Source organism: Gobio gobio (genome assembly GCF_949357685.1).
Source record: "Gobio gobio genome assembly, chromosome: 5".
Classification (NCBI taxonomy): domain Eukaryota; kingdom Metazoa; phylum Chordata; class Actinopteri; order Cypriniformes; family Gobionidae; genus Gobio; species Gobio gobio.
Genome location: NC_137101.1, coordinates 7,885,071 through 7,909,215, shown reverse-complemented (window position 1 = coordinate 7,909,215; position 24,145 = coordinate 7,885,071). Strand labels below are relative to the sequence as shown.

The window sequence follows — 24,145 nt, the reverse complement described above, 5'->3', positions numbered from 1 at the left end:
GCGGGGCATGTCCTTCATTGAGATTATTAAAATACTGTTATGAAAATGGTTGTTGACAAATACAAACGTGACATGAAAACGGGTATATGAAAACATGAACATATAAAGCAAAAAATAACTGCTAGATTATGATGCATAAATGTCATTGAAAAAGAAACATCTTTATAAAATGACCGTCTCAAATAACCAAGTCAATAATATCGAGCATTGCATTTGAGCTGAAACTGTGAAATAACACCACCTTGCAGAGCTTGCTAGCTGGTTAATAAACTCAAAACGCACCCTATATCAATATTAATATGAAGATTAATAGGAACCTATTACAACTTAAATCAACACAAAAGGACGCGAATGCGCACATGAACTTCATGCGCTAGTCTGAGTGTTCTCGCTAGTTTCTCTGTGGATCAGCTGATACACAGGGAACTAAGCACAGAGAATTTACAGCATTCTATTTCCATCGTGTTCTCATTATAATGCTATGTAGGCTATGACAGATTGGCGCATCTTGCACTAAACATTTCATGATCACAGTGATTCCAGACATCACTGCAGTGCACGTCTCAGTTTCACTTTATTTCGCCGCGGTCTGGAGGCGTGCTGTATAATGCTAACCAATCAGACCTCCGGTACCGCGCAAAACGACGCAATAACCAATAAAAAAGAGACAAATAAATTGTTTTAAAGTTAGGGCGATCATCATTCTCATGATCGATGATCGCTGTCACGTTCGAGTACTCGATTACTCGACCACTGTTGCCCATCCCTATGCAGTACACACACATTATGTAAAGACAAACTTTTATTTTGGATGCGATTAATCATGCTGAATCGATTTGACAGCACTAATATATAGCACATTTTAGGGTTCATGCAACAGTGTATTTTTTGTTTTTTTACACTGCTCATTATTTAATAATAATAATGAATTGCATGTACTGGTGCAATTACTTTTTCGGATCATCTTGTAATTAGCCTGTTATTACTGTGCTGGAAAGAAAAAGAGAACATCTTAAACCGGTCTTAGCTGGTTTAAGGTGTATTGAACTGGTCTCGCAGAAACACTTAGCTGAAAAGTGTCTGAAACCACTTCAAAACAAGTGACCTGGCTGATACACCCGCAAACCATTTAAGTATAGTCAGATATATTATGTGTGAACCATACAAAATCTCAAGAGATGTCTTAACAAGCCTGAGCTGCTCCTAATCTGATCAGGGTTTTTGGGTACTTTCAGCTTGTCAGTCTGATTTTAGAGGGCGTTTGGGTACTTTTAAGTTGGTCTGTTCTGTTTCAGCCACTTTATGCTACTCAGGTGTGTTTCTGAGGCACTTTTTTGTCAGCAGGTCACGTTGGTTTTAGTAGGAGTTTTGGACAATTCTCAGCTTGTTGGGCTGGTTTTAGAGGCATTGATGGTCTGGATGGTTTTAGATTCGGAGCCGTTGGAGGCCAGCTCAAATCAGCTAAGACCAGCGGATGTTTTTTTTTCTTTGAAGGTCACACACGAAACTCATGTCACTTGTGATTGAGGTCTGGATGAGTCACTCAAGCTCCCATGAATAGTTTTCTCTATTTTACACATTAAAAGTGAGTCAAAGCGCCCTACCTCTTAAACACAGAGGACAAGTCCATCCGCCCCCATTCAATTCACAGAAGCGCTGCAGGGCGAAATTGCGCACAGGCGTCGCGCGCTGAGCACGCCATGCTCTCCATCGGGACCGGAGCAGAAAGACACGCCAAAACCACTGATCCTCATCCCGTCCTGTGATTATCTCCATTCAGATGTACAGGCGGAAACATGCCTGCATTCCGCTGTCAGGGAAAGCGAAGAAAGTAGGGAGACGTACGGCTGATTTGTTTTTAATATTCCCATGTTCCACATGAGGGAAATTAAGGTGAGTACACGCACTTTTGGGGACGCGCACGCACACCCTCAGCGTAGCCAAATAGGCAGTGGCTCAACTCACTTTCTACGCAATGGTTGATTACTTTTCAGTACTTTTAGGAGTTGTATAGTGAAATGAGATTGATCGTGTTCAGACTGGATAGGGGTTTGGCATTGCGTCATTTACTGTCTCTAATACTGTAACTACATTGAGACTTTTTCGTTTTAGATCGGAGAAAGCGTTTGTGTATTAGTGTTGCTTTTTTCTGGGCTTGTGACGTGCTCAGGTGTTTTTGGGAGCCCTTTAACCGATGATGTGGCCACGTTGGAAACATTGGTAAGACCTGCAACAGAGTTTTTATTCATTCTTTTCATGCATTCTGTGTTTTGTTTTTGTAAAAACCCTGCTAAAAACTAAAGCTTAAACAGGCCGGTTTACCGGTCACTCTGGCTGACCTGAAGGCCGGGTTTAGAGGGATTTTGAGCTGTTTTTTGGTCTGGTCACTCTGAAGGAAACCAGCTCAATAAACCATCTTAGGCTGATTTTTTTATTTATGTTTTTCCAGCAGGGAAGTCAATGACATTTCACATATTTTCTACACTAGTCAGGACTTCTTTTTACCAATTGTAGTACTACATTTTATACAACCAATTCTTGTTTTTCAACCCATCAGAGTGAGAACATTCCCAGCGACTACAGAATCCCTATCGACTTCATCACCAAGGATGTGGTAAGTGTGAAAAATGCTAATATTTGATAATACAGTTTAATACGTTTGCTCTGTTATCGATGTGGCCCAAAAATGGCATTTAATGTATGGATTTAATTGCATTAGATGATAAAAAGGCAAACAAATGATGCAAAGCTTTTCTCTCAACAAACCAAATGCAATTTTTGCATAGATTTCCATGATAATTAAATATATAAGACATGTCTTGCATGAAAATGCACTCGTGCGTGTTTCTTAAATACCTCACTAAATATCTCATGCAAGTGTGCAAATTAGCTTTGGGTGCCATCAGCAGATAAAACATTATGTATCACATGGGGAAAGAGTTGTTGTGGTTTGCGCCGGTTCCAGCAGTGACGCCTAAAAACAATTTCTTTTCTGATATTTAAGGGTGGAGCTTGCTGGCTATATGTGAACCTGTATAAAGTTGAAAGCAGTTTAAAAACATTGGCCCTCAAGTTTGGCGGCCTGTCCACCAATAAAGCGAACATCACTATTTTTATAACAATGCTGCAGGGTTTTCGCTTCACTCTGGAGAGCGAGGAGCTGGTAAATTTCTTCTAGCTTACATTCAAATTCTTTGAAATGTTGTCGTGGCTGTCGGCTCACTCTGGTTTGTTTGTCTTCACTAGGAGGTGATGATGCAAACATTCGAATGCCACTACAGAAGGGTAAAGTGGCCAACTAGACGTTACTTTAACCATGTTAAAGAGGTTCTTGCAGCGGCTGGATCCACGCTCGGCGAGTTTCGTCACTGCACACCTCCTCCTTGCCAATCCCCCGCAGCCCCTCCTTTCACACCAGGTGAATGCGCAGAATATTGTTTTTTTTTATGTATATGATGCATGAGCAGGCCTAGATGGAATCTGCAGGCTGTTTTTTGGAGGGGAAATATCTACAGAATGGATGTAATTCTGCAGAATGGATGCAAAGATAATAAAGCAGCGATTCTGCGGAAAACTCCTGATGTTTTTCAGAGTTCCAAGGAGGCTCATTTATTACACCATGAACATATGCACGCAAAATTTGAGCATATGTGTGCAAAACACACACTTTAGCAGGGAAATCAGTAGTCTTGCTGTTTGCAAAGCAGGAGTGTAGTGCTAACCAAGCATGCGATGGCATTCTCGAGAATTGTGTGAAAGCATTTGCGGAGGGTCAAGCATGAGAATGTCCTTGAGCTCCATAAAGATTTACTGAGTCTGGTGTGGCGGAACTTGACAGGCCTCTGCAAAGCCCAGACCTGTTTTTTAATTTAGTCATAGTTTTTGTCTCATGCTCTTTAAATATGTAAATGTGAAATATTCTCAATATTGCGTTGCGTTTTAGTTGACAGAAAGTGCTAAATTAAATATTAAAACATTTGAATATAACATGAATTCAGTCCTTGTTGTGAGAACGTGAGCTCCTGAAATATTGGCAGTATTATGAATTATTTATGCTTTTTTTAATTCACTTTCATTGTCTGTGTTTTAGTGCATTGTTATGGCGAGACCGCATTCACGACATTAGCACGTAACTTTTATATATGGCTAATCTCATATGCACAACATGCGTTTCATTTGACCAGTTTTCATTCACGGTTTAGTTTCAACTTGTGCTGATTAAATGGATAAATCCTGCTAAAATTATAATACAGGGCTTCTAAAACTCTTTGTTAGGGAAATGCAGTTGATTTGAAAAAAATCATACAAATATGAAAACATTCAAAACAAAATGTCATTATTTTATTTGTTTGCCTCATGTCATGTGACCATCTACTGACATCAGAGAACTGTGAACATGTGAATGTGTTATTCAGTTATTAAAATATTAACTTAAAGTCTCAGGGGCTACTTTGAAAATATTGTATATGTAAAAAAAAAAAAAAAGTGGTTGGGATGCTTGATATCATATATATTCCTTGTATTAACCCTTGTATTATGTTGCAGGACAATTTGACCCGCAACACAAAATTGAGTTGTCAGAAATACTGGTTAACCAAGGTTATTTTTTTGAAATTGTGGCAATTTCTCATTTAGGGTCATGAACATGCCTGCAAGGTTTTGACACTCTGAGGTGTTGTGGAATGTCTGTACAACATTTCTGACGACTTTGATGTTTTTCATGCAATTTCAAGATTTTTTTCATGCTCTCATTCATAACTGCCGCTGCGCAGACCCAAAATAAAAAGAAAAAAGGATGTAATTTTTTATATCAGTTTCTCACCTACCCTCTGAGAGTATTTAAATTTACATGAATGCATTTAGCAGACACTTTTATCCCAAAGAAATGGACACTGCGTTGAAGGCGTACATTTGTATCAGTTCAATGTTCATTTCGAACGCATGATTTTGGCGATGCTAGCGCCATGCTCTTCTGTTTTGAGCTTCAGGAAAGCATACAAAAATAAAGCAAAAACATTTAAAAAGAATAACATTTAAATTAAAATAGTTGGTGTAATGTGTGAGAAGTTTTCATTTTAAAGGTTTACTGTTTTGACCCGATTCTTCGATCCAATTAGGGTCCAATTTGACCCGCAACATAAACATCGTACCCAAAATTCGAACATAATACACTCTAAAATAAGGTTCTATATGGCACCAAAAATGGTTCTTGGCTCGTAATCATAGGGGAACCTTTTTTTAGTGCTATATAGCACCAATTTTGGTGCTTCAGCGGTTCTTCACTGGTTCTTTGACTAAGGTGCTATATAGCACCTCTGAAGAACCGCCGAAGAACCACTGAAGCACCAAAATTGGTGCTATATAGCACTAAAAAAAGGTTCCCCTATGATTACGAGCCAAGAACCATTTTTGGTGCCAAATAGAATCTTTTTTTTTTAGAAGGTACAAGTTTAACTACCATTTTCATCAGTAGTTTCAATGAGGAGATGAACACTGATTTACTGATGCTCTTGTGTTTGAATTTCTCAACATATAATAGAAAGCCACTAGGGAGGATAAATTCCTTATTAATGCCAATGCTTTTGAAATTAAATGCTCAACAACCACAAATGGGTGTGGTGTTCAGATGTCCACATACTTCATGCTATATATATAGTGTGCACGTAAGAACTAAAACGGGAATGTGCTTTTATGTTCTGGCAGGTCAAAGAAGACAACAGAATGGTATGAACGGGGCGATTCACGGGCTCCTGGCGGTGCTCATCATCCCCTGCATGGCGCTTCTGGTTCTCACTGTCAGGATGGTATGTTAGTACCTATATATTACACAATATATAACCCTGTTTACCAGCAGAAGTAGCTTTTCCTTGCGTCACAATAGTGAGGAAGCCCTGAAGGCGTTCAATGAAATTTTTGTAATTTTTGCATTGACATGCTTCCAGAACACCCGTGTCTTGCACTTCTCACTAAGGTCAGTTATTGTAGAAAATACAAAGTTATCTCAATCTGCAGGTATTCAGAAGAGGAGGCTGTTGTGCACAAAGAATGCATGAAGTTGCTCTCAGTTTGCCTGAGCCCCACGACAGAGCTGAAGAAAGCAGAACCGAGCCCCACAGTGGAGCTGCGCGAGGGGATTCTGATCCCAGCTCCAGCAGTCAACAGGACAGGTAGCAGTTTGTTAGTTGCAACAAGTCTTTGTCTGTTTACCAGTTAGTAAACAAGACCTAACAAAGCCCCATTTTTCCCTCGCCATGTGGCATCCTCACAGGGCGTGGCTGGATTCTTTAGGGTGTGCAGACACAGAGGTTTAATCAAAAATGCATGAGGGAAACCAATGGAAACAGCAGGATTTTTGTGGCGAAATCACCGGATTTATGAAGCGGAATATTTTAATGAAGGGAATATTTTGGCAGGAGGGATGTATCAGATGCTTCAACATTTACTCATCAAGCCATTCCTGCTCATCACACAACAAAAAAAACATTAGACAAATCGCAACTTGTCGGGCTTAACCAATCAATGAGAGTCTGGGATGCCATCCTAAAAACATCCATGGAAAAACCTTGAGGATTTCATCCGGCAGGAAGCGTGGCTCTTTGATGAGCGCATCGGCTGGTCGGCCGCAATGCCCGCGGCTGCTCGCCGGCTTTGAGGAACGCCACTGGTCCTGCAGGGCTCTGCGCAGAGGATAAATGGCTTTTTTGTGCCAGCGCCCCATTGCATGAGGACGGTGGTTTAACGTCTCTGGAACAGAGCACGGGCTTGTCTTGAAACACGTTTGATTTAGAGCGTGGACAACAGTGCTAAGATTTTTGGCGCTTCTTTTACTACTCGTTTATTCTCTGACTCTGATGGAGGGGATCTTGAAGCCCTTGATGCGTGTCTGTGAACATTGGATCCTCACAAGATCCGGAGGTATCAGACGTCGGACTCTCGTTTCATCCCCTTTGGCTTTAACATGCCCAAACTCTGTCTCTCTCACACAAACACACTCCGGCTGGAAGAATCGGCCGTCTCTGTCCCTCTTGAGAGCCAGGTCATCGGTCCGTTTGCGTTGTATTATCTAGTTTGGCCGTGTACACATGCTCACACACTCCGGCGGCGCAACAAGAGCTGATTGTTTTCGTGACAATATGGGGAAACCCAGAAAGCATGAGAAAAGAGCTCACATGATAAAGATGTAACATCAACATGACTCATGTCCCATAATTCAATCTCACTTGCTATAGAATCTCTCGCTCATTCTCTTCCGGTGTCTGTTTTTCTTCCTACTGTAGCTAAATAACATTTATGTCATGCGATTAAGGCCAGCTGAGTTGATTAGAATCGATTTTTTGGTGATTAGAACAGCATTTGGAATAGAATTCTATTTGGTTTTTAAAAGGATGGTTCACCCGAAATTGAAAATCATTTACTCACCATGATATCGGATGACTTACTTCCATAGAACACAAAAGGAGAGGTTTTGACGAATGTTCATGCTGCTTCTTTCTGTTCAAGAAAAGGTGCACTTAAAGGGATAGTTCACCCAAAAATGAAAATTAGCCCATGATTTACTCACCCTCAAGATATCCGAGGTGTATATGACATTCTTCTTTCAGACGAATACAATCAGAGTTACATTACAGAAGTCCAGGCTAATCCAAGCCTTATTATAGCAGTAATAGTTGCTCTGTTTTTGAAGTCCATAAAAAAATGCATCTCTCCGTCAAATAACGTGCTCCACGCGGCTCCGGGGTGTTAATAAAGGCCTTCTGAAGCGAATCGATGCGTTTGTGTAAGAAAAATATCCATGTTTAAAAATGTATTTCATTTTTTTCCTATGGCTCTGCATCAGCTGTCCCCGCGCCATTACTTCCGGCGAATAAGGTCAAAATACATGCAAAATACCGTCCCGATCATAGATATAATACATAGATTCCTCATTAGTGCCTGCGCGGATCGGTCGAGTGAGGCATCTACGTATATATATTTTTGATAGCTCCAGTATTTTGACCTTATTCGTCGGAAGTTATGGCACTGGGAATACCAGATGACATTCGTCTGATAAGAGGTAAAAAAAATAACAAATACTGTTTGGTTTCTCGCAGGAACCGATCGTTTCGGGTCTTAAGACATCAATGTGTCGCCACAAGCCGCATGGTTTAATATGGATTCGTATGTCTATGTGTTTTTACTCTCATTGCTCTCATACTCTGAAATATCCCCATTGACATGCATTATACGACTATCACACTGCAACGGTTGGAGTTAAAAATCTTCATTTGTGTTCTTCTGAACAAACAAAGACACCTACATCTGGGGGTAAGCAGATAAACATAAACATTTTGTTTTTGGGTGAACTATCCCTTTAATGTATGAATTTCAGTGCATTATATAGTAACATATAAAACCACGTTAGCTTTATTTTAAGAAAAACATTCCACAAAGAAGTTCTGTCTGATGAGCATGTTCATTGTTAATGTGATTAACTACACCTGTGCTAAGACACCTTTGTGAACGGACTTTATACAACACCAGTTAACTAAAAATTAAGTTAGGGGTTTTTTTTGCACTTGGTTTGTTTATGCCACTTGGTTTGATATTTTGTATCTAATGCAATTAAATTAATGTATTATATGCGACTTAAAAGGATTGTTCACCAAAAATGAAAATTGTATCATCATTTACCAATCCCTCAAGCCGTTCCAAACCTGTAAGAGGTTCGTTCATCTGATAAACATAAAAGAAGATATTTTGAAGAATGTCAGTAACCAGACAGTTGAAGGTAGCCATAGTGATTTTTTCCTACTCTGTAAGTCCAGATTAATTGCCAACATTCTTTAAAACATCTTCTTTTTGTGTTCAGAAGAAACTCATACAGGGATGGAACAACATTTTGGGTTGAACTATCCCAATCCAAATCCCTATATCTAAAGGGATTTTGAAGAGCAATGAGATTTGTGAGGAACCTCTGTAAATATCGACTTAAAGGAACACGCCACTTTTTTTGAAAATAGGCTCATTTTCCAACTCTCCTAGAGTTAAACAGTTGAGTTTTACCGTTTTCGAATCCATTCAGTCGATCTCTGTGTCTGGCGGTAGCACTTTTAGCATAGCTTAACGTAGATCATTGAATCTGATTAGACCATTAGCATCTCGCTCAAAAAAATGACCAAAGTTCCGATATTTTTCCTCTTTAAAACTTGACTCTTCTGTAGTTAAATTGTGTACTAAGACTGACGGAAAATGAAAAGTTTCTAGGCCGATATGGCTAGGAACTATACTCTCATTCCTGCGTAATAATTAAGGAACTTTGCTGCCGTACCATGGGTGCAGCGGCGCAATGATATTACACAGCGCCTGAAAATATTTCATTTTCCGTCTGTCTTAGTACACGATGTAATCACAGAAGAATCACGTTGTAAATAGGAAAAATATCGAAACTCTTTGGTCATTTTTTTGAGTGAGATGCTAACGGTCTAATCAGATTCAATGATCTATGCTAAGCTGTGTTAAAAGTGCTACCGCCAGACCCGGAGATAACGGTAAAACTCAACTGTTTAACTCTAGGGGAGTTAGAAAATGAGCCTATTTTCCAAAAAAAAGTGGACTATTCCTTTAAATGGGCTAGGTGTAGAATTCAGAAACCCTTGTTATTAGTGACACCGGTGGCTGTTAAGTGAACTGCAGCCAGCAATTTGTGCATTAATACACACGTAATGTATTATAGACTGAAAGTGATTCAAGGCCCTGATATACTCACAGTGAAGTTCTTTTTCGTTCTTCGTGTACAAGTAAAAAGTTAGGAATGTTTTGATGAATATGCAAATATGTGCTGTGAGATTTCCTCTCAATAACAAACTGTACACACAACAAAAATGACTGGTGAGAAACCAGCAGTTAAGAAAGCATCTGATCAATGCGATATGGATATGTTTGCACAAGCTCTGCAATTCACGAGCATCGTGTCGACAGATGAGGTAATTAAAATGACACAGTTATGATAAGAATGGCTCTTTGAGCATTATCCTGAACATTTTATAGGCGTTCGTTTTATGTGTCAGAACGGAAGAGAGGCTCTTGGGAGCGCGTTTAAGTGTCACATCCTTTTGATTTTGCCAGTGAAAACATCCCGAGTCCTTCACATATAAATCCGTCTACAGGCTTTCATAGACGATAGACCTAGGTATTCAGTCTTGTTTTTTTAAGTTGCATTATAAGCTGTTCACACCTTGGCAATAAATAAGCGATTAATAATGAAAATTCTTACATAGCCCCTGCACATGACATTTGGCTCCAGAATATTGTCATGTGGACTATATTTAGAGTTTTTTTTGGTGCTTTTTTGTTATTTTGGAAGCTTGACAGTCCCTTGTTAGAATATAAGAGCAGCATGAGCATTCTTCAAAACGTCTCATTTTGAGGGTTTTCGTTTTTAGATAAACTATTCCTTTGAAATATTGCCTAAAACAACCCTTTGATGCTATTTTTGTGTCACTGGCATTGTGTATCCCACAGATAGTCCTGAAAATCCCCATTGACTCATTGTGCATCACTGTCATTCTTCCAGAGCGGAATCAGGTACTGGCAGTGGAAATCTCGAGCTCCTCTCCATGTAACTTTCTCTTTGTCTCCATCAATGCGTGCGCTGTCAACTGTTGTCGTAAAGCATGACTGCCAACTCATAACCGCACGAGGTCAGTAATGTCAGCCTGGCTATCATCAACCGCAGAGCGACCGTAACAAAGGGCCCTCTCATGCGGACAGAAACGCCGCTCTTTATGGTCTATAGTGAGTGTCGTCCATCAAACTTCAGTCAAAGCCCACTCTTGACTCGCCGACTCGGCTTCCGACACACACACAGATACATTCACACACACTGAACGGCCTCCAGTGTCACTAACATCAAGTCTTGACTCATAAAGCAGGTCTGAGTGTGCAATGATTTACAAAACAACCCCTTGAATCATCTGAATGTCAGACGAATCTCCGTGGCACGAAAAGCAAAGGATGACTAATGGTTCGTGCATTTTAAATAGAGTTTGTGTGTGTTTTTTGCTCTCTATTGATTAGTAATAATCGAAATAATGCAAATATAGCTGTTGTATATAAAACATGTTTATTTCTAATTGTATGGTTTAAGTAAAACACAGGTAGGTTTTTATTCTTTATTTAAAAAGAGTAAAACATTTTTATTTTATATACTCATGAATATATTTTTTGCCATATAACAGTGTTTTAATATTGTGTGGATTGTCTCATATAGCATCAGTTATGATTTCAGGTCAGTATTCTTATATAATTATTACACTTCTACAGTTATACAATACGTGTAAACTTGTCATTGGGCATTGAAATAAAATGGAAGCTTAAGATAAAATCTGCCAACAAAAAAAAAAGAGTAAATTGTCTGTCATCAAACCCAGAACTGCAGAAAAAATGTTGAGTTGCTGTCGAAACGCCTTTGACCTGAAAGGTCTGGAATGAATTGTTTGAGAAGTCTATGCTGGTTGTCTTTAAAATGATAAACGATACTCCTGGGAACAGGCACTAACCTGAATTTAGTGAAACAAAACAATGGTCCCACAAGAAGGTTTTAAGTGTCTTTGGTCAGACATAGACCACAGCGCACTCTTTACACCATGTTATTTTTAAACCAGCAAATTAGCCCATCCCGATCTGATCACGTTACTCAAGAGAAGAAACCTGACTTTAGAAATCATCATGATTGTAGCTCTGGTGGTGCACGTACCCCTGATCATAACCATTGTAGCTCTGTTGGTATTGCAAATCACGAGGACTGTTGGACTGTTCGTACAATTCAGGATTGTTATATTGATCGTAATTCTCATCGGCATGAGGATAGTAGCCACTGTCCACTTGAGGGTTATAGGTTTGTATTTCAGACTGGTGATTTTCTGTACTGCGCTGCTGGAGTTCAGGCTCCGCTGCGGGATTCACCTCCATGGCGTTCAGCAGATTATTGGGATGTAGTTCCCTCGTCTTGCGGCTGATGCACTTGCAGGTCTGGACGCCAAAGATAAACTGAAGAATCTGAGCATTACGAGACAAAACGATGCGTTAGATTTGTGCACTGGTAAGATTTTACAATAAGGTTCCATTTGTAACACATTAGTTATACTTCTAAAGCATTTATTAAAGGTTTAGTTCACCCAAAAATGAAAATTCTGTCATTAATTACTTACCCTCATGTCGTTCGACACCCGTCAGACCTCCGTTCATCTTCGGAACAGAAATGAAGATATTTTAGTTGAAATCTGATGGCTCTGAAAGGCCTCCATTGGCTCAATGGCACTTTACACTCTCAAGACCCTTAAAAGGTACTAAAGACGTCGTTACAAAGTCCATCTCACTACAGTGGTTCTAAAATAACTTTATGAATCGGCGACAATAGTTTTTGTGCGCAAAAAAACCCCTAAATAACGACTTATATAGTGATGACGATTTCAAAACACGGCCTCATGAAGCTTCGAAGCGTTATGAATCAGTGAGCCGAATGATGATTCGGATCGTGTGTCAAACCGCCAAACTGCTGAAATTTGGCGATTCAAACCGCTGATTCGACTCGCTGATTCATAACGCTTCGAAGCTTCATGAGGCCGTGTTTTGAAATCGTCATCACTATGTACGTCATTATTTAGGGTTTTTTTGCGCACAAAAACTATTCTCGCCGACTCATAAAGTTATTGTAGAACCACTGTAGTGAGATGGACTTTGTAACGACGTCTTTAGTACCTTTTAAGGGTCTTGAGAGTGTAAAGTGCCATTGAGCAAATGGAGGCCTTTCAGAGCCATCAGATTTCAACTAAAATATCTTCATTTCTGTTCCGAAGATGAACGGAGGTCTGACGGGTGTCGAACGACATGAGGGTAAGTAATTAATGACAGAATTTTCATTTTTGGGTGAACTAACCCTTTAATTTTAGTTAATGTTAAGTTAAACATTCGTTGCATTATTCATTATTCAAATCAAAAGTATCTAAGCTAATAACGAACAGTTGCATTTTTGACGTTAATAAATAGAGTAAGAAAAGTTTAACTTGTAGTTCAACTCTCTAAATAGTTTTAGCTGGTGTTGCCTCCCAAGCCATCCTCAAGTTCATGGTCTCAGTGGTCATCCTCCCTGCCTGTCACCGTGGTGTCTGTCCGCTGTCCTGCTGTTTGAACTCACACCTTGTCACTTCCTTGTCGTGCCCTGTCTAGAGTCTTGTTAATAAAGTCTTCATTGTTCATTCTGCGCCTGGATCCTCCCTCATTCAGCAGCCCTGACAAGATCTGCTACACTGATGCTGCTGTAGAGCAAGTATTGCCTTACTTGAGACGCTGCCGTGAGCATGTAAGATTTGCTGCTGCTGCTGCTGCATGAATAGACATATACACTGATCAGGCATAACATTATGACAGGTGAAGTCAATAAAACTGATTATCTCTTCATCAGTGGTTAGAGGGTGGGATATATTATACAGCAAGTGAACTTTTTGTCCTCAAAGTTGATGTGTTAGAAGCTTTGGGCAATGTTCTGTGTGCAAACCTTGGGTCCTGCCATCCATGTGGATGTTACTATGACACGTTCCACCTACCTAAGCTTTGTTGCAGACCATGTACACCCTTTCATGATAACAGTATTCCCGGGTGGCTGATAATGCGCCTGACACAAAGCAAAAATGGTTCAGGAATGGTTTGAGGAGCACAACAACGAGTTTGAGGTGTTGATTTGGCCTCCAAATTCCCCAGATCTCAATCCAATCGAGCATCTGCGGGATGTGCTGAACAAACAAGTCTGATCCATGGAGGCCCCAACTCGCAACTTACAGGACCTTAAAGGATCTGCTGCTAACATCTTGGTGCCAGATACCACAGCACACCTTCAGGGGTCTAGTGGAGTCCATGCCTCGACGGGTCAGGGCTGTTTTGGCAGCAAAAGTGGGACCAACACAATATTAGGTCATACTGTTATGCCTTATCGGTGTATAAATCCTGTAGCAGATCTAGACAGGTGGAGGGTTTCAGAGGAACTCTGGTAGCGCTAACACTGAACCTGACTATTTAAATGTTGAGGATCAGCAGAGCCAATCAGCTTGTGCCATGTGGTAATGATGTGATTGCTTGCAGATTGCATGTACAGGACCGATCAGCCTGTGCCCTCTAGAGTTTCATGACTGAACTAGTTATTTAAAGCATTATTAAAGGGATAGTTCACCCAAAAATTTAAATTCTGTCATCATTGACTCACCCTCAAGTTGTTCCAAACCTGTATGAGTTTCTTTGTTCTGCTAAACACAAAAGATATTTAGAAGAATGTTTGTAACCAAGCAGAGAGAGCAACCATTGACCACCATAGTATTTTTTCCCTACTATGGTAGTCAATGGTTGCTCTCTCTGCTTGATTACAAACATTCTTCTAAATATCTTCTTTTGTGTTCAGCAGAACAAAGAAAATACAGGTTTGGAACAACTCGAGGGAGAGTAAATGATGACAGAATTTTAATTTTTGGGTGAACTATCCCTTTAACTAATGGGATCTTATTTTAAAGTGTTCCCAAAATACCATTTTAAATATCCTTTCTCAGGGGCTGTTTACACAACACCGTTTTCAATTAAAAACATAAAACTTTTTATGCGTTTTACACTTCTCTGTTTTAAGCATATCATTGTCGTGTAAACGTACCCTCAGTTTAGAAATATTCCCTTCCCTCACACTTTTTAACAAATCCTTCCCCTCGTGGGTCAAAATGACCAGAAGCCCTAAAATTATACTAACGTTTTTCTTTGTCCAGAAAGCTTATTTTAATTAATTGTGATATGTTTCTATTTTTGAATGCGTTTTTTTTTTCTTTATTTACCTTTAAATTACTAGAGTTTATCAATAAATAATAAATAAATAGTAATTTAAGCACATTCTTTTTATTCGAAATAACTCACAATTTCATGCATAACCCTTTTAATTCAGCTCAAAACAAATTAAATTTCATCCACAAAACTTTTTTTTGTGCATTCGTGGTTCAAGTGCCACAAAAGTTTTAGGGTCTTGGACCACTCCGATGAACTCTCAATTTTTAAAATTTGTTTAAAAATGAGTTTGGGGTCAAAATGACCCAAGGAAAGGTTGAGGGTTAAGCTCAATCACTAAAATTGCATTGCATTATGCACTTACCAGGGAGAAATATAAAGTACAACCGTTATATTTATAAAAAAAATTGCTGTACAAGAGAGAAAAAATACAAGTTATTTATTTTATTGTTTTGTATTTTAGCTGTATAAGTCAAAGATACCTATCTTGTACTTAAGAATACTATTTTAATTGGTTACATATTGTATGAAAAAATAATTTAGCATATCTTTACCTGAATCAAAAGAAGGCCAACGTCCATTCCCAGTATTACGATTATATTCATCTCCAGCCATTCCACTAGAACCTTCTCACAGCCCTATCACCAAACAAATCTGTTTTAGTGTGCAAATTAAATCAACAGGGAAAAGATTAAGTAAAGGTTGGGATGCTGGAAAAAGGCAACATATGTTACCGTTTTATAGATGTCTGAACCTTTTCCAAAGCTGTGTGTTCCAGGCAGAACTACAGGGCAGGTACCATTGAAACAGGAGCAAGGGTAGATGTCAGTCTCTCCCAGGGATTCAATAACTGAGTTATTCCTCCATTCATTTGCGGTCAGTCTACCACAGCATTTAGCCTACAGCAAAAAGAAAACACCTTGCTATAGCTGATTGCCAGGTAAGACTGTTGCATTCTTGATTCTGTGAAGATGTAAATCATGCATGTACAGAAGTCTGCACGCTGTCTAGAAGTTTCCAGGACGTATGGGTTTCATTTCCTCCATACTGCCTAATGATGTCGTCCACATTATCCCTCAAAAACTGCTCAATCTGGTAACATTTAAAAAAAAAAATGCATTAGACAATTTGTTTAATCATTACATCAGTTGATATACTTGAATAAGTGAATTTGTTGAAGTCATCTGCACTGTAAACCCTAACGCTCAAGATAATTGGTTTGAGTAAAGTCAACTCAGATTAAACAATTTTGTTCAACAACAAATTAGTATTTCGAACTTTCTTTTTCTTTCGAGTTCTCAAAATTTACACATTTTGATCTGAATACTTTTGAGTTGTATGAACTTGTTTCTTTTGATTTAGACAAACTTAAATTTAACTGAAACTTGGCTGGGATTTCTATTTCCCAGAATGCTTTGCCATGACACTCAAAAGGGAGAGTAAATGCTAAAATTAAGTGCTGTATAATGTTTTTTTTTTGTGCAAGATTAATGTTGATATTTAGTAGTCATTCAGACATTTAGTCATTTAGCAGACGCTTTTATCCAAAGCGACTTACAATTGAGAGCAATAGAAGCAACTAAAACAGTCAAGTGCAACAATATGCAAGTGCTGTAACAAGTCTCAGATAATCTAGCACAGAACACATAGGACACTTTTTTTATTTTTATATAAACAACAGAAAATGAATATAATGATAAGTGCTATTCTTGATTGGCCAGGTGCTGCTGGAAAAGATGTGTCTTTAGATGTTTTTTGAAAATGGCTATAGACTCGGCTGCTCGAAATGAGATGGGCAGGACGTCCAGGAAAAGGCCAGTGAGAGTGATTTCATGCCCCTTTGGGATGGCCCCACGAGGCATCGTTCACTTGCTGAGCGCAAGTTTCTGGAGGGTGTCTAAGTCTGAACAAGCGAGTTTAGGTATATTGGTGCAGAGCCTGTGGTTGCTTTGAAGGCGAGCATAAGTGCCTTGAATTTGATGCGAGCGGCTTTTGGCAGCCAGTGCAGACTGATGAAGAGAGGCGTGACGTGCGCTCTCTTCGGCTCGATGAAGACCACCCTTGCTGCTGCATTCTGGATCAGTTGCAAGGGCTTGATAGTGCATGCCGGAAGGCCCGCTAGAAGAGCATTACAGTAGTCCAGTCTGGAGAGAACAAGAGCTTGGACCAGGAGTTGTGTGGCCTGCTCTGATAGGAAGGGTTTAATCTTACTTAAAGTTTTGCTATGTTAGTTTAGAAGAGTTTCTATTATGTTGGGTTTTTTGGCGGTTACTATCATGGTGACGAGAGGAGCATAATCTTAGTTTGAGAACAGATATATGTTAAATGTTCTATATTGCTGTACTCATTCAGTAAGTGCTATGCTATGATAATATTATTAAAGCATTGTATTACCAATTAACATTTATTGAATTAGCTAGATAAAACTAGCCAAGTTTCCACCACTAAAAATATTTAAGTTGATCATTTTAATTTAAATGTATAAATTAGCTTTCTCAAATATTTGAAGTTAAAGGGTTAGTTCACCCAAAAATGAAAATTCTGTCATTAATTACTCACCCTCATGTCGTTCGACACCCGTAAGACCTCCGTTCAAATTCGGAACACAAATGAAGATATTTTTGTTGAAAGCTGATGCTGAGAAAGGCTTCAGATAGGCCTCCACATTTACACTCCCAAGACGCATAAAAGGCACTTAAAACGTCGTTACAAAGTTCATCTCACCACAGTGGCTCTACAATAATTTTACGATGCGACGACAATAGTTTTTGTGCGCAAAAAAAATCAAAATAACACCTTTATCCAACTTGTTCTTGTCTTCCGTGTGTGCCTCCACGACGCATGCGCGAGAATATGACGCAGATCCGGCGTTCGGTCACATGACCCAGAAGCGATTTGTTTACAAGCAGAGGAAGACGCTCGTATCTAAGCTGTTGAATTCTACATTGATCGTGCTTTAGGTCTCGGCGTAGTTCTCAAAATGGGGCTTAAGTGTGCATTTCATGGATTCCCGAACCCCGGCGCTACGTCATATTCTCGCGCATGCGTCGTGGAGGCATACACGGAAGACAATAACAAGTTGGATAAAGGTGTTATTTTGATTTTTTTTTGCGCACAAAAACTATTGTCGTCGCATCGTAAAATTATTGTAGAGTCACTGTGGTGAGATGGACTTTGTAACAACGTTTTAAGTGCCTTTTATGGGTCTTGGGAGTGTAAATGTACTGAATGCCAACGGAGGCCTATCTGAAGCCTTTCTCAGCCATCAGCTTTCAACTAAAATATCTTCATTTGTGTTCCGAATATGAACGGAGGTCTTACGGGTGTCGAACGACATGAGGGTGAGTAATTAATGACAGAATTTTCATTTTTGGGTGAACTAACCCTTTAAGAGCAATTCAAATGTATGATTACAAAATAAAAATATGCAAGTTCTGCTAACTTAAAAGGAGGGTCTGACTTATTTACACCGTTAAAGCTACACTATGTAACTTTTCCGTCTGCTAGAGGTTGCCTATTCAAAACAAAGGCGTCGTTTGATGACGCCAAGTTTGAGCACAGAATCTTGGGACATGTGGTCTTCACCTCACAGCCGGTGGAAAAGAATCGGGATAGGACTCGGGCAGAAATCATATTCATGGATGAGATTATTAACGTTACTGTAGTATGAAGCAGAGCAGGAGCGAGTGTTGTGGAGTTGAGCAAGGCCGCTGGAGCGATTGTTAATAAGATGAACGCAACACACGCCTCGTGAGCAGCGGGACTTTTATTATAACACAGTCGCCGGCGCCATTTCCGCTTTTCTGGTCATGAGTATGAGGTAACGCTGCTCTGTTTATCATATCAGACACATCTGAGTGTGTTGAAAATTATGTTATGACGTTACTCTGTGCATTCGCTCGGCGGCTGCTATGACACTTGTTCACACTGCAGTGAGAGTAAAGCGTTTATTTCTGCAAAATAAAACCGGAAACCGAGGGTAACGCAGATATGATGCAATCGACAGGCGACTCCCTCACACGTCCTGGTTCCTTGGTTAAAATAGCAATTTTCTCACGATTTACAAATAGTTGGAAACATTTGGGATATTATAAGTACTCAACTGAACAAAATATATAACACTGGCCTAGTGCTTTTTGGATATTTTACTGAATTTTTTTTACATAGTGCACCTTTAAAGTCGGCATGAAACGGAAGTTGAGATCGTCTTTTTCTCCTTATTGTGACGTATATCCGAGTGAAACGGCTTCTTAAATTAGAAAAAATGTAGGGCGAGGCTTGATTTCGTCCTTCGGGAATTGATTGGATCGTTGGAAGTTGGGCGTTGCTAACAAAATGGAGGCAGATTTGAAGTTTGCACTCAGTTGTGGAGAAAAACTCGATCTATCTCTTAAATAAATGCATTTTCTCTCTAAATCATTTCTACATGTTACTGAGCATATCTCCTCACTTTTCGCTGGTTTATGCTACAGATTTTACTTATTTTAAGCCTTTTATGGCTTTATTTCTGTAAAACTTTTTTCTCAGCTCTCCCTTATAAGGGGGGCGCGCCGTAAGCGCGTTCACACACGCTGCATTCCTAAGAGCCGTCACCACAGGCTGTTCGTCCGACTATATTGAGTCATTTTTACATAAAAAAAGCTTTTATTTCTCTTTAGAAGAGAGGTTGTTTCGATGGGGGAGGGAAAGTTAACATATTTGATTAAAGATTATAAGGGTAAATTAATTTTTAAAAACTAATGAAGTGCACAGATAAATCAGTTATAGTAAACACTACAATATTAAATATAAAAATACGAATTGTAAAATTTGATTTCATGCCGCCTTTAAAGAGTTCGATTCACATGCTAAAAATGGCCAAAATTTCAACATTAAAAAAACAAGTTGGACGTATGATGGACTATTTATGTGCCAAATACACTCCTTCAGGATTCGAATGCGTTTCTGAAAGTTTTTTAAGTATGGCCCTGTATGACATCATAAAGGGCAGAATTCCTTGTATGGGCATTTCTCCCGGATGAGCGCGCACACACATCAACCAGAGCAAGAGCAAGAGCACGTCCATCAACGAGCTTCATTTGGGTTACGGAAGCCGTCGGCAGCCCTGTAATTTTGCGTCACTAAAGAAGTGTGTTTTTGTTTGGGAGGGAACGATAACCGTGTTCAGCTTCCCAAATAAACCAGCGTTAAGGAAACAGTGGGTGCAGTTTTTTTCCCCCAAAGCAGCAACAGAGTTCTGCAAGTGTGTTTGTTTGTTCCCAGTCATGAGTGGAAACCGCAGGTCGTGAGTGAAACTGCATGAAAAGTCTGTGTTTTGTCGGCAATCGGTGCGTAAGTGCAAACAATGTAAACAACACGTACGAATAGCGAAAGTTATCCAGGGATAATGCCATGATGTGTCGTGTGAGTGTCCTTGTGATTCTTTAGCTCCGCCCACTGCACGCCTCCATGAGCTCGGCTGTTTTCAGAAAGAATCGGTACAGCGTATCTGTCTTTTATAAATATGATAAAACTAAAGACTCTTCGGAGATATAAAGGATGCAATAGGTACTCAAGATTAACATGAGATGTAACATGTGATGTAACCGATTGCCTCAAATTTTTTGAGTTTTGCCAACTTATTGGGGTTTACAGTGTGTTTTTCCGTACTATAATAATAAAGAAAAGACTTGCCCTCTGCCTTAGTATTAATAGCACAAGGGTGACGAAAATCTGAGCCAGTATGATGACGATTAAGAAGCACAGATACTGAAAAAACAGAGAGGAGGAAATGTTAACAGCAAGCTTTTATAACAGCGTAAAAGTTATGTTGTTATCAGCGTCATGAATGTACAGTCATGCTTACAAATATGATGGAACATCTGCTCTCAAAATAGGCACCAGCACAACCCAGCAAGGACACAACAAACACAACAAGGCCGATGAAAAAGAGCCCCCAAGCCACCAACTCTAGGTCCTGTCCTGAGAGACCACACGTTTTGCGTCATTAACACGCCAAAATCAGATTGAAGGACAAACGTTCACTCTGAATTGGCTATGAGGATTTTTTTTAGTGAGAGACCATGGAGAAAACATCATGCTCTAAATCATTATCATAAGTACTATGGTGCAAAATGCATTGTGTAAGATTGGAGTTGAAACATAATGATAGGCTATCACAAACAAAAAATCTTACCTGAGCTGAGGACACTTACAAAGCTGTCTTGATCAAACAAAATCCAAGCAGAACACGCAAAAATGCTGATGCCAAGAATCTGTCAAGATTATTACATTTGTTACTTGTTTGTACTTGTAGCCATGCTTGAATTTAGACGTTTAATTTGACGGTTGCTTTATATACTGCTGGCAGAAAACAAGTATATCATATTATGGGCTGTATGTCGATGTCCACTGTATGATTCACACATTTGATTGCAGTCCAGGAAGCTCTTTGTAAGTAATAAACAAACATAAAACGTCTCTAAAATCCTCGCCGATAACCTACAGATCTATGGTTCATATATTTCATCTTACCACAAAGAAGGAATTCACAAGCATTAGAAAGAATTTCAGGATCTGAAGTTTGTCGTCTGCTTTCATGTTGCCTTTAACACACTTCCACAGCTTGACATGAAACCTAAAAGAGGTTTCAGACAGCACAAGAATACATTAAAAAAGATCATATTCCTTGAAAAGAAATTAAGAATAAAATACCAACACATCAAAATTACCTATCCGTTGCTTGAGTGCCACACGAATTCACTTTCAAAGGTTTGAATTACCTGTATTGCTAAACCAGTTTTCCTTGTTATTTGTCCAATTTGGTATGAGAGGTCTAAACTGTCTGAAGTTTTTATATTATACATCCATTTTTCTTCTGCGCTTCAAGTATGTGTATTTCATACACCATCTGGGAACATAATGGTTTCCTGGAGATCCTTGTAATGTATATCATGCTTAAAGTTCACTTCCTCATAACAACGCAAATGATTAACTTTAACAATCACTTGTGTTGTGCTTTAAAATACATCCGCATGTGCCCAGTGTTTATGTCGTACTGAGGGGGTTTAACAGGGATCAGAATGTGAAAAATGACCATGTTTATTTTCTTTAGCTATAGGCCTATTGTGCAATGGTTAAGTTTTTGTCATTTCACCAGTTTCATCTACTAAACGGGTACCAAGAAGTAGGCCTACCATGGTTTGAACAATTGCTTTTGGACATGGAACCAATTGTCATGGCTTTTTTTGTGTGTGGAAATATACCAGGTTGGATTTGTATCCTGATTATAATAAAAGAATATTTGAATTACCTTGGAATACCATTTAAGTACTATCAGCATGATAATCATTTAATACTAATCAAATACGGCTTTCAATTCCTCCTGGGATTTCGTGTACGAGTTGGGAAGTCGTCTTTCCGACGTCAGGTGCGTCACTTTCGTCGAAACAAGCGGTGTAGCCTACCTTCTTAATTAACTACACGAAAATACAGCAAGGTTTTTGAACTCTACTTCTAGAAAATGAAGAACGAATTAAAAAGGTGTGCCCTTTAATGTTTTAAATTGATCCACGAAGCCACTACACTTTATCGTTACATATTATATTGTTAAATTACAATGACATTATATTTTGTTCCGGGAATTAGCTTATTTTGTTGTAAATAAAAAAGCCTGACAATGTCACTGCTAAATACGAAATACCTATAAATATTGTGGTAATTTCTGCCCCGTTTCTCACTGACACGCCCCGTGTTCGTTAAGATAGCGGCTTTCCCACTAGTATTTACGACATTGTGGTGGCGTTCATGTGCGTTCAACTCGTAAATACGACCTCTCTTTCCTTTTTCTTTATTTATTGATGTTCAAAACACAAGTAACAACGATCAACAACAAAATATACTAAAACAAATTGAACATATTGACAAATTATGAGCGTTACATGACACTGAAAAGGGAAAATTGCAATCTTTTCGGCATGACTTGAATGCATCATTGTAACTCTACAATAGCCTACGTTTGTGCAAGTACCATCATCATCATCATCATCATCATCATCATCAATATTCCCATCAGCCCCCACTGTGACCTTTTGGCTTTTCAACAATAGCTGATTCTAATCTCAAAAGTTGCTTATAGACCTACTTGTTGGAAACCCGTAACGAGCGCCATCTGCTGGACGAATACACACATGTTCTATTGCTCCTACTCGACTGATACTGCCTGTAGTTGAGCTTGATAGGTTATCGGCTACTCGAGTCTCTCCGTTTTCATTTCCGGCTCAGGTCGCAGCTGAACGAATGTGTTTCGTTTTAGTTGTACTCGAGCCCCGGCGGATTTAAACAAGCACCTACAGAGATGTCTACCGCTCTTGAGAGTTACATTAACCGTATCCTTTGACGCGTTTCATGTTGTAGAACAATTAATGGTGGCATTTTGTTGTTTTAATGACAGTGTTTATGTTTCAATGGACGCGCGAGCATGTTATGAATGCGATAAAGCCATCAGCGCATTTTGTCTGGATATGTGTTTGTACTACTAGCCTATATATGAATTCAATATGATTATATACATTTAATAGAAATATGCTATTTAAGCATGCATAATGTATTTGACTATGTTCGCTCTGTGTACTACATTATATACATTAACCTTTAGTATTAGTATTAGTTTAGTGTGTGTATATGTAGCTTTACTGATGTCTTTATGAGCCTGAACTGACATATTTTAAGGGACGGTTGCCATCGTCACATCAGATGGCAGAATGATTGTGGTGAGTTTTTCCTCATGTTCTCAAGTAAACATTGTTTGTGTGCATTAATAAAGCAGCCTGCATATGACTTTTATTGTCTTGACCTTAGGGGACACTAAAGGGCTTCGACCAGACAATCAACCTGATCCTGGATGAAAGCCACGAGCGGGTGTTCAGCTCTTCCCAGGGAGTAGAGCAGGTGGTCCTGGGACTGTATATTGTCAGAGGCGATAATGTGTATGTATTAAAGCCCCTTGTAGTTCTGCTACTTTGTTTACATTGTGCAGATCAGCTGAAGAGTTTATTTTTGAGACCATAAAAGTAACAGACTTGTATGTTTATTTGTTTAAGGGCTGTCATTGGTGAAATCGACGAAGAGACAGATTCTGCGCTGGATCTTGGAAACATAAGAGCAGAACCGCTCAACTCTGTGGTGCACTGATGCCTCCCAAACAAGGACAGAAAAATCCACATTTAGATGAAACTCCCCGTCTCTTACCCTAGGAAAATCTGCAGGCATGAAAAAGCAGCAACACTATTTGCTCTTTTTAATCTTGAAGAAAATAGACTGAACGCTGAAATCCTTTTTTTTTACGTGTGTTGAAATAAAAATGTGGAAAATT

The 24,145-nt window shown here is 39.2% G+C and overlaps 3 protein-coding genes across 4 annotated transcripts; 2 read left to right on the top strand and 1 right to left on the bottom strand.

Annotated features, from left to right (window-relative positions):
- The first annotated feature begins 1,675 nt into the window (after positions 1–1,675).
- kitlgb (kit ligand b) lies at positions 1,676–7,189 on the top strand. The gene is made up of 8 exons (XM_079817327.1): positions 1,676–1,893; positions 2,113–2,220; positions 2,558–2,614; positions 3,005–3,163; positions 3,247–3,418; positions 5,704–5,804; positions 6,013–6,167; positions 6,269–7,189. Exons 1-8 carry the CDS (start codon positions 1,870–1,872, stop codon positions 6,309–6,311), a joined length of 819 nt encoding a protein of 272 aa, XP_079673453.1. The 5' UTR covers positions 1,676–1,869; the 3' UTR covers positions 6,312–7,189.
- A 3,890-nt stretch (positions 7,190–11,079) lies between these two features.
- LOC307126466 (CD82 antigen) lies at positions 11,080–21,788 on the bottom strand. Of its 2 annotated transcripts, none has more exons than XM_079816981.1 (9): positions 21,555–21,748; positions 21,307–21,409; positions 20,969–21,047; positions 20,639–20,754; positions 20,467–20,541; positions 15,784–15,885; positions 15,528–15,692; positions 15,348–15,431; positions 11,080–12,036 (listed from the first exon to the last, which is right to left on the bottom strand). In XM_079816981.1, the coding sequence occupies exons 2-9, from the start codon at positions 21,370–21,372 to the stop codon at positions 11,695–11,697; spliced, it is 1,029 nt and encodes a 342-aa protein (XP_079673107.1). In that variant the 5' UTR covers positions 21,373–21,409; positions 21,555–21,748; the 3' UTR covers positions 11,080–11,694. The 2 variants fall into 2 exon arrangements, with proteins under 2 accessions (XP_079673107.1, XP_079673106.1); XM_079816980.1 differs by having other exon boundaries at positions 11,087–12,036; positions 21,504–21,788.
- A 1,238-nt stretch (positions 21,789–23,026) lies between these two features.
- On the top strand, positions 23,027–24,145 carry lsm8 (LSM8 homolog, U6 small nuclear RNA associated). Its single transcript, XM_079817934.1, has 4 exons — positions 23,027–23,159; positions 23,503–23,543; positions 23,632–23,759; positions 23,874–24,145. The coding sequence occupies exons 1-4, from the start codon at positions 23,129–23,131 to the stop codon at positions 23,962–23,964; spliced, it is 291 nt and encodes a 96-aa protein (XP_079674060.1). The 5' UTR covers positions 23,027–23,128; the 3' UTR covers positions 23,965–24,145.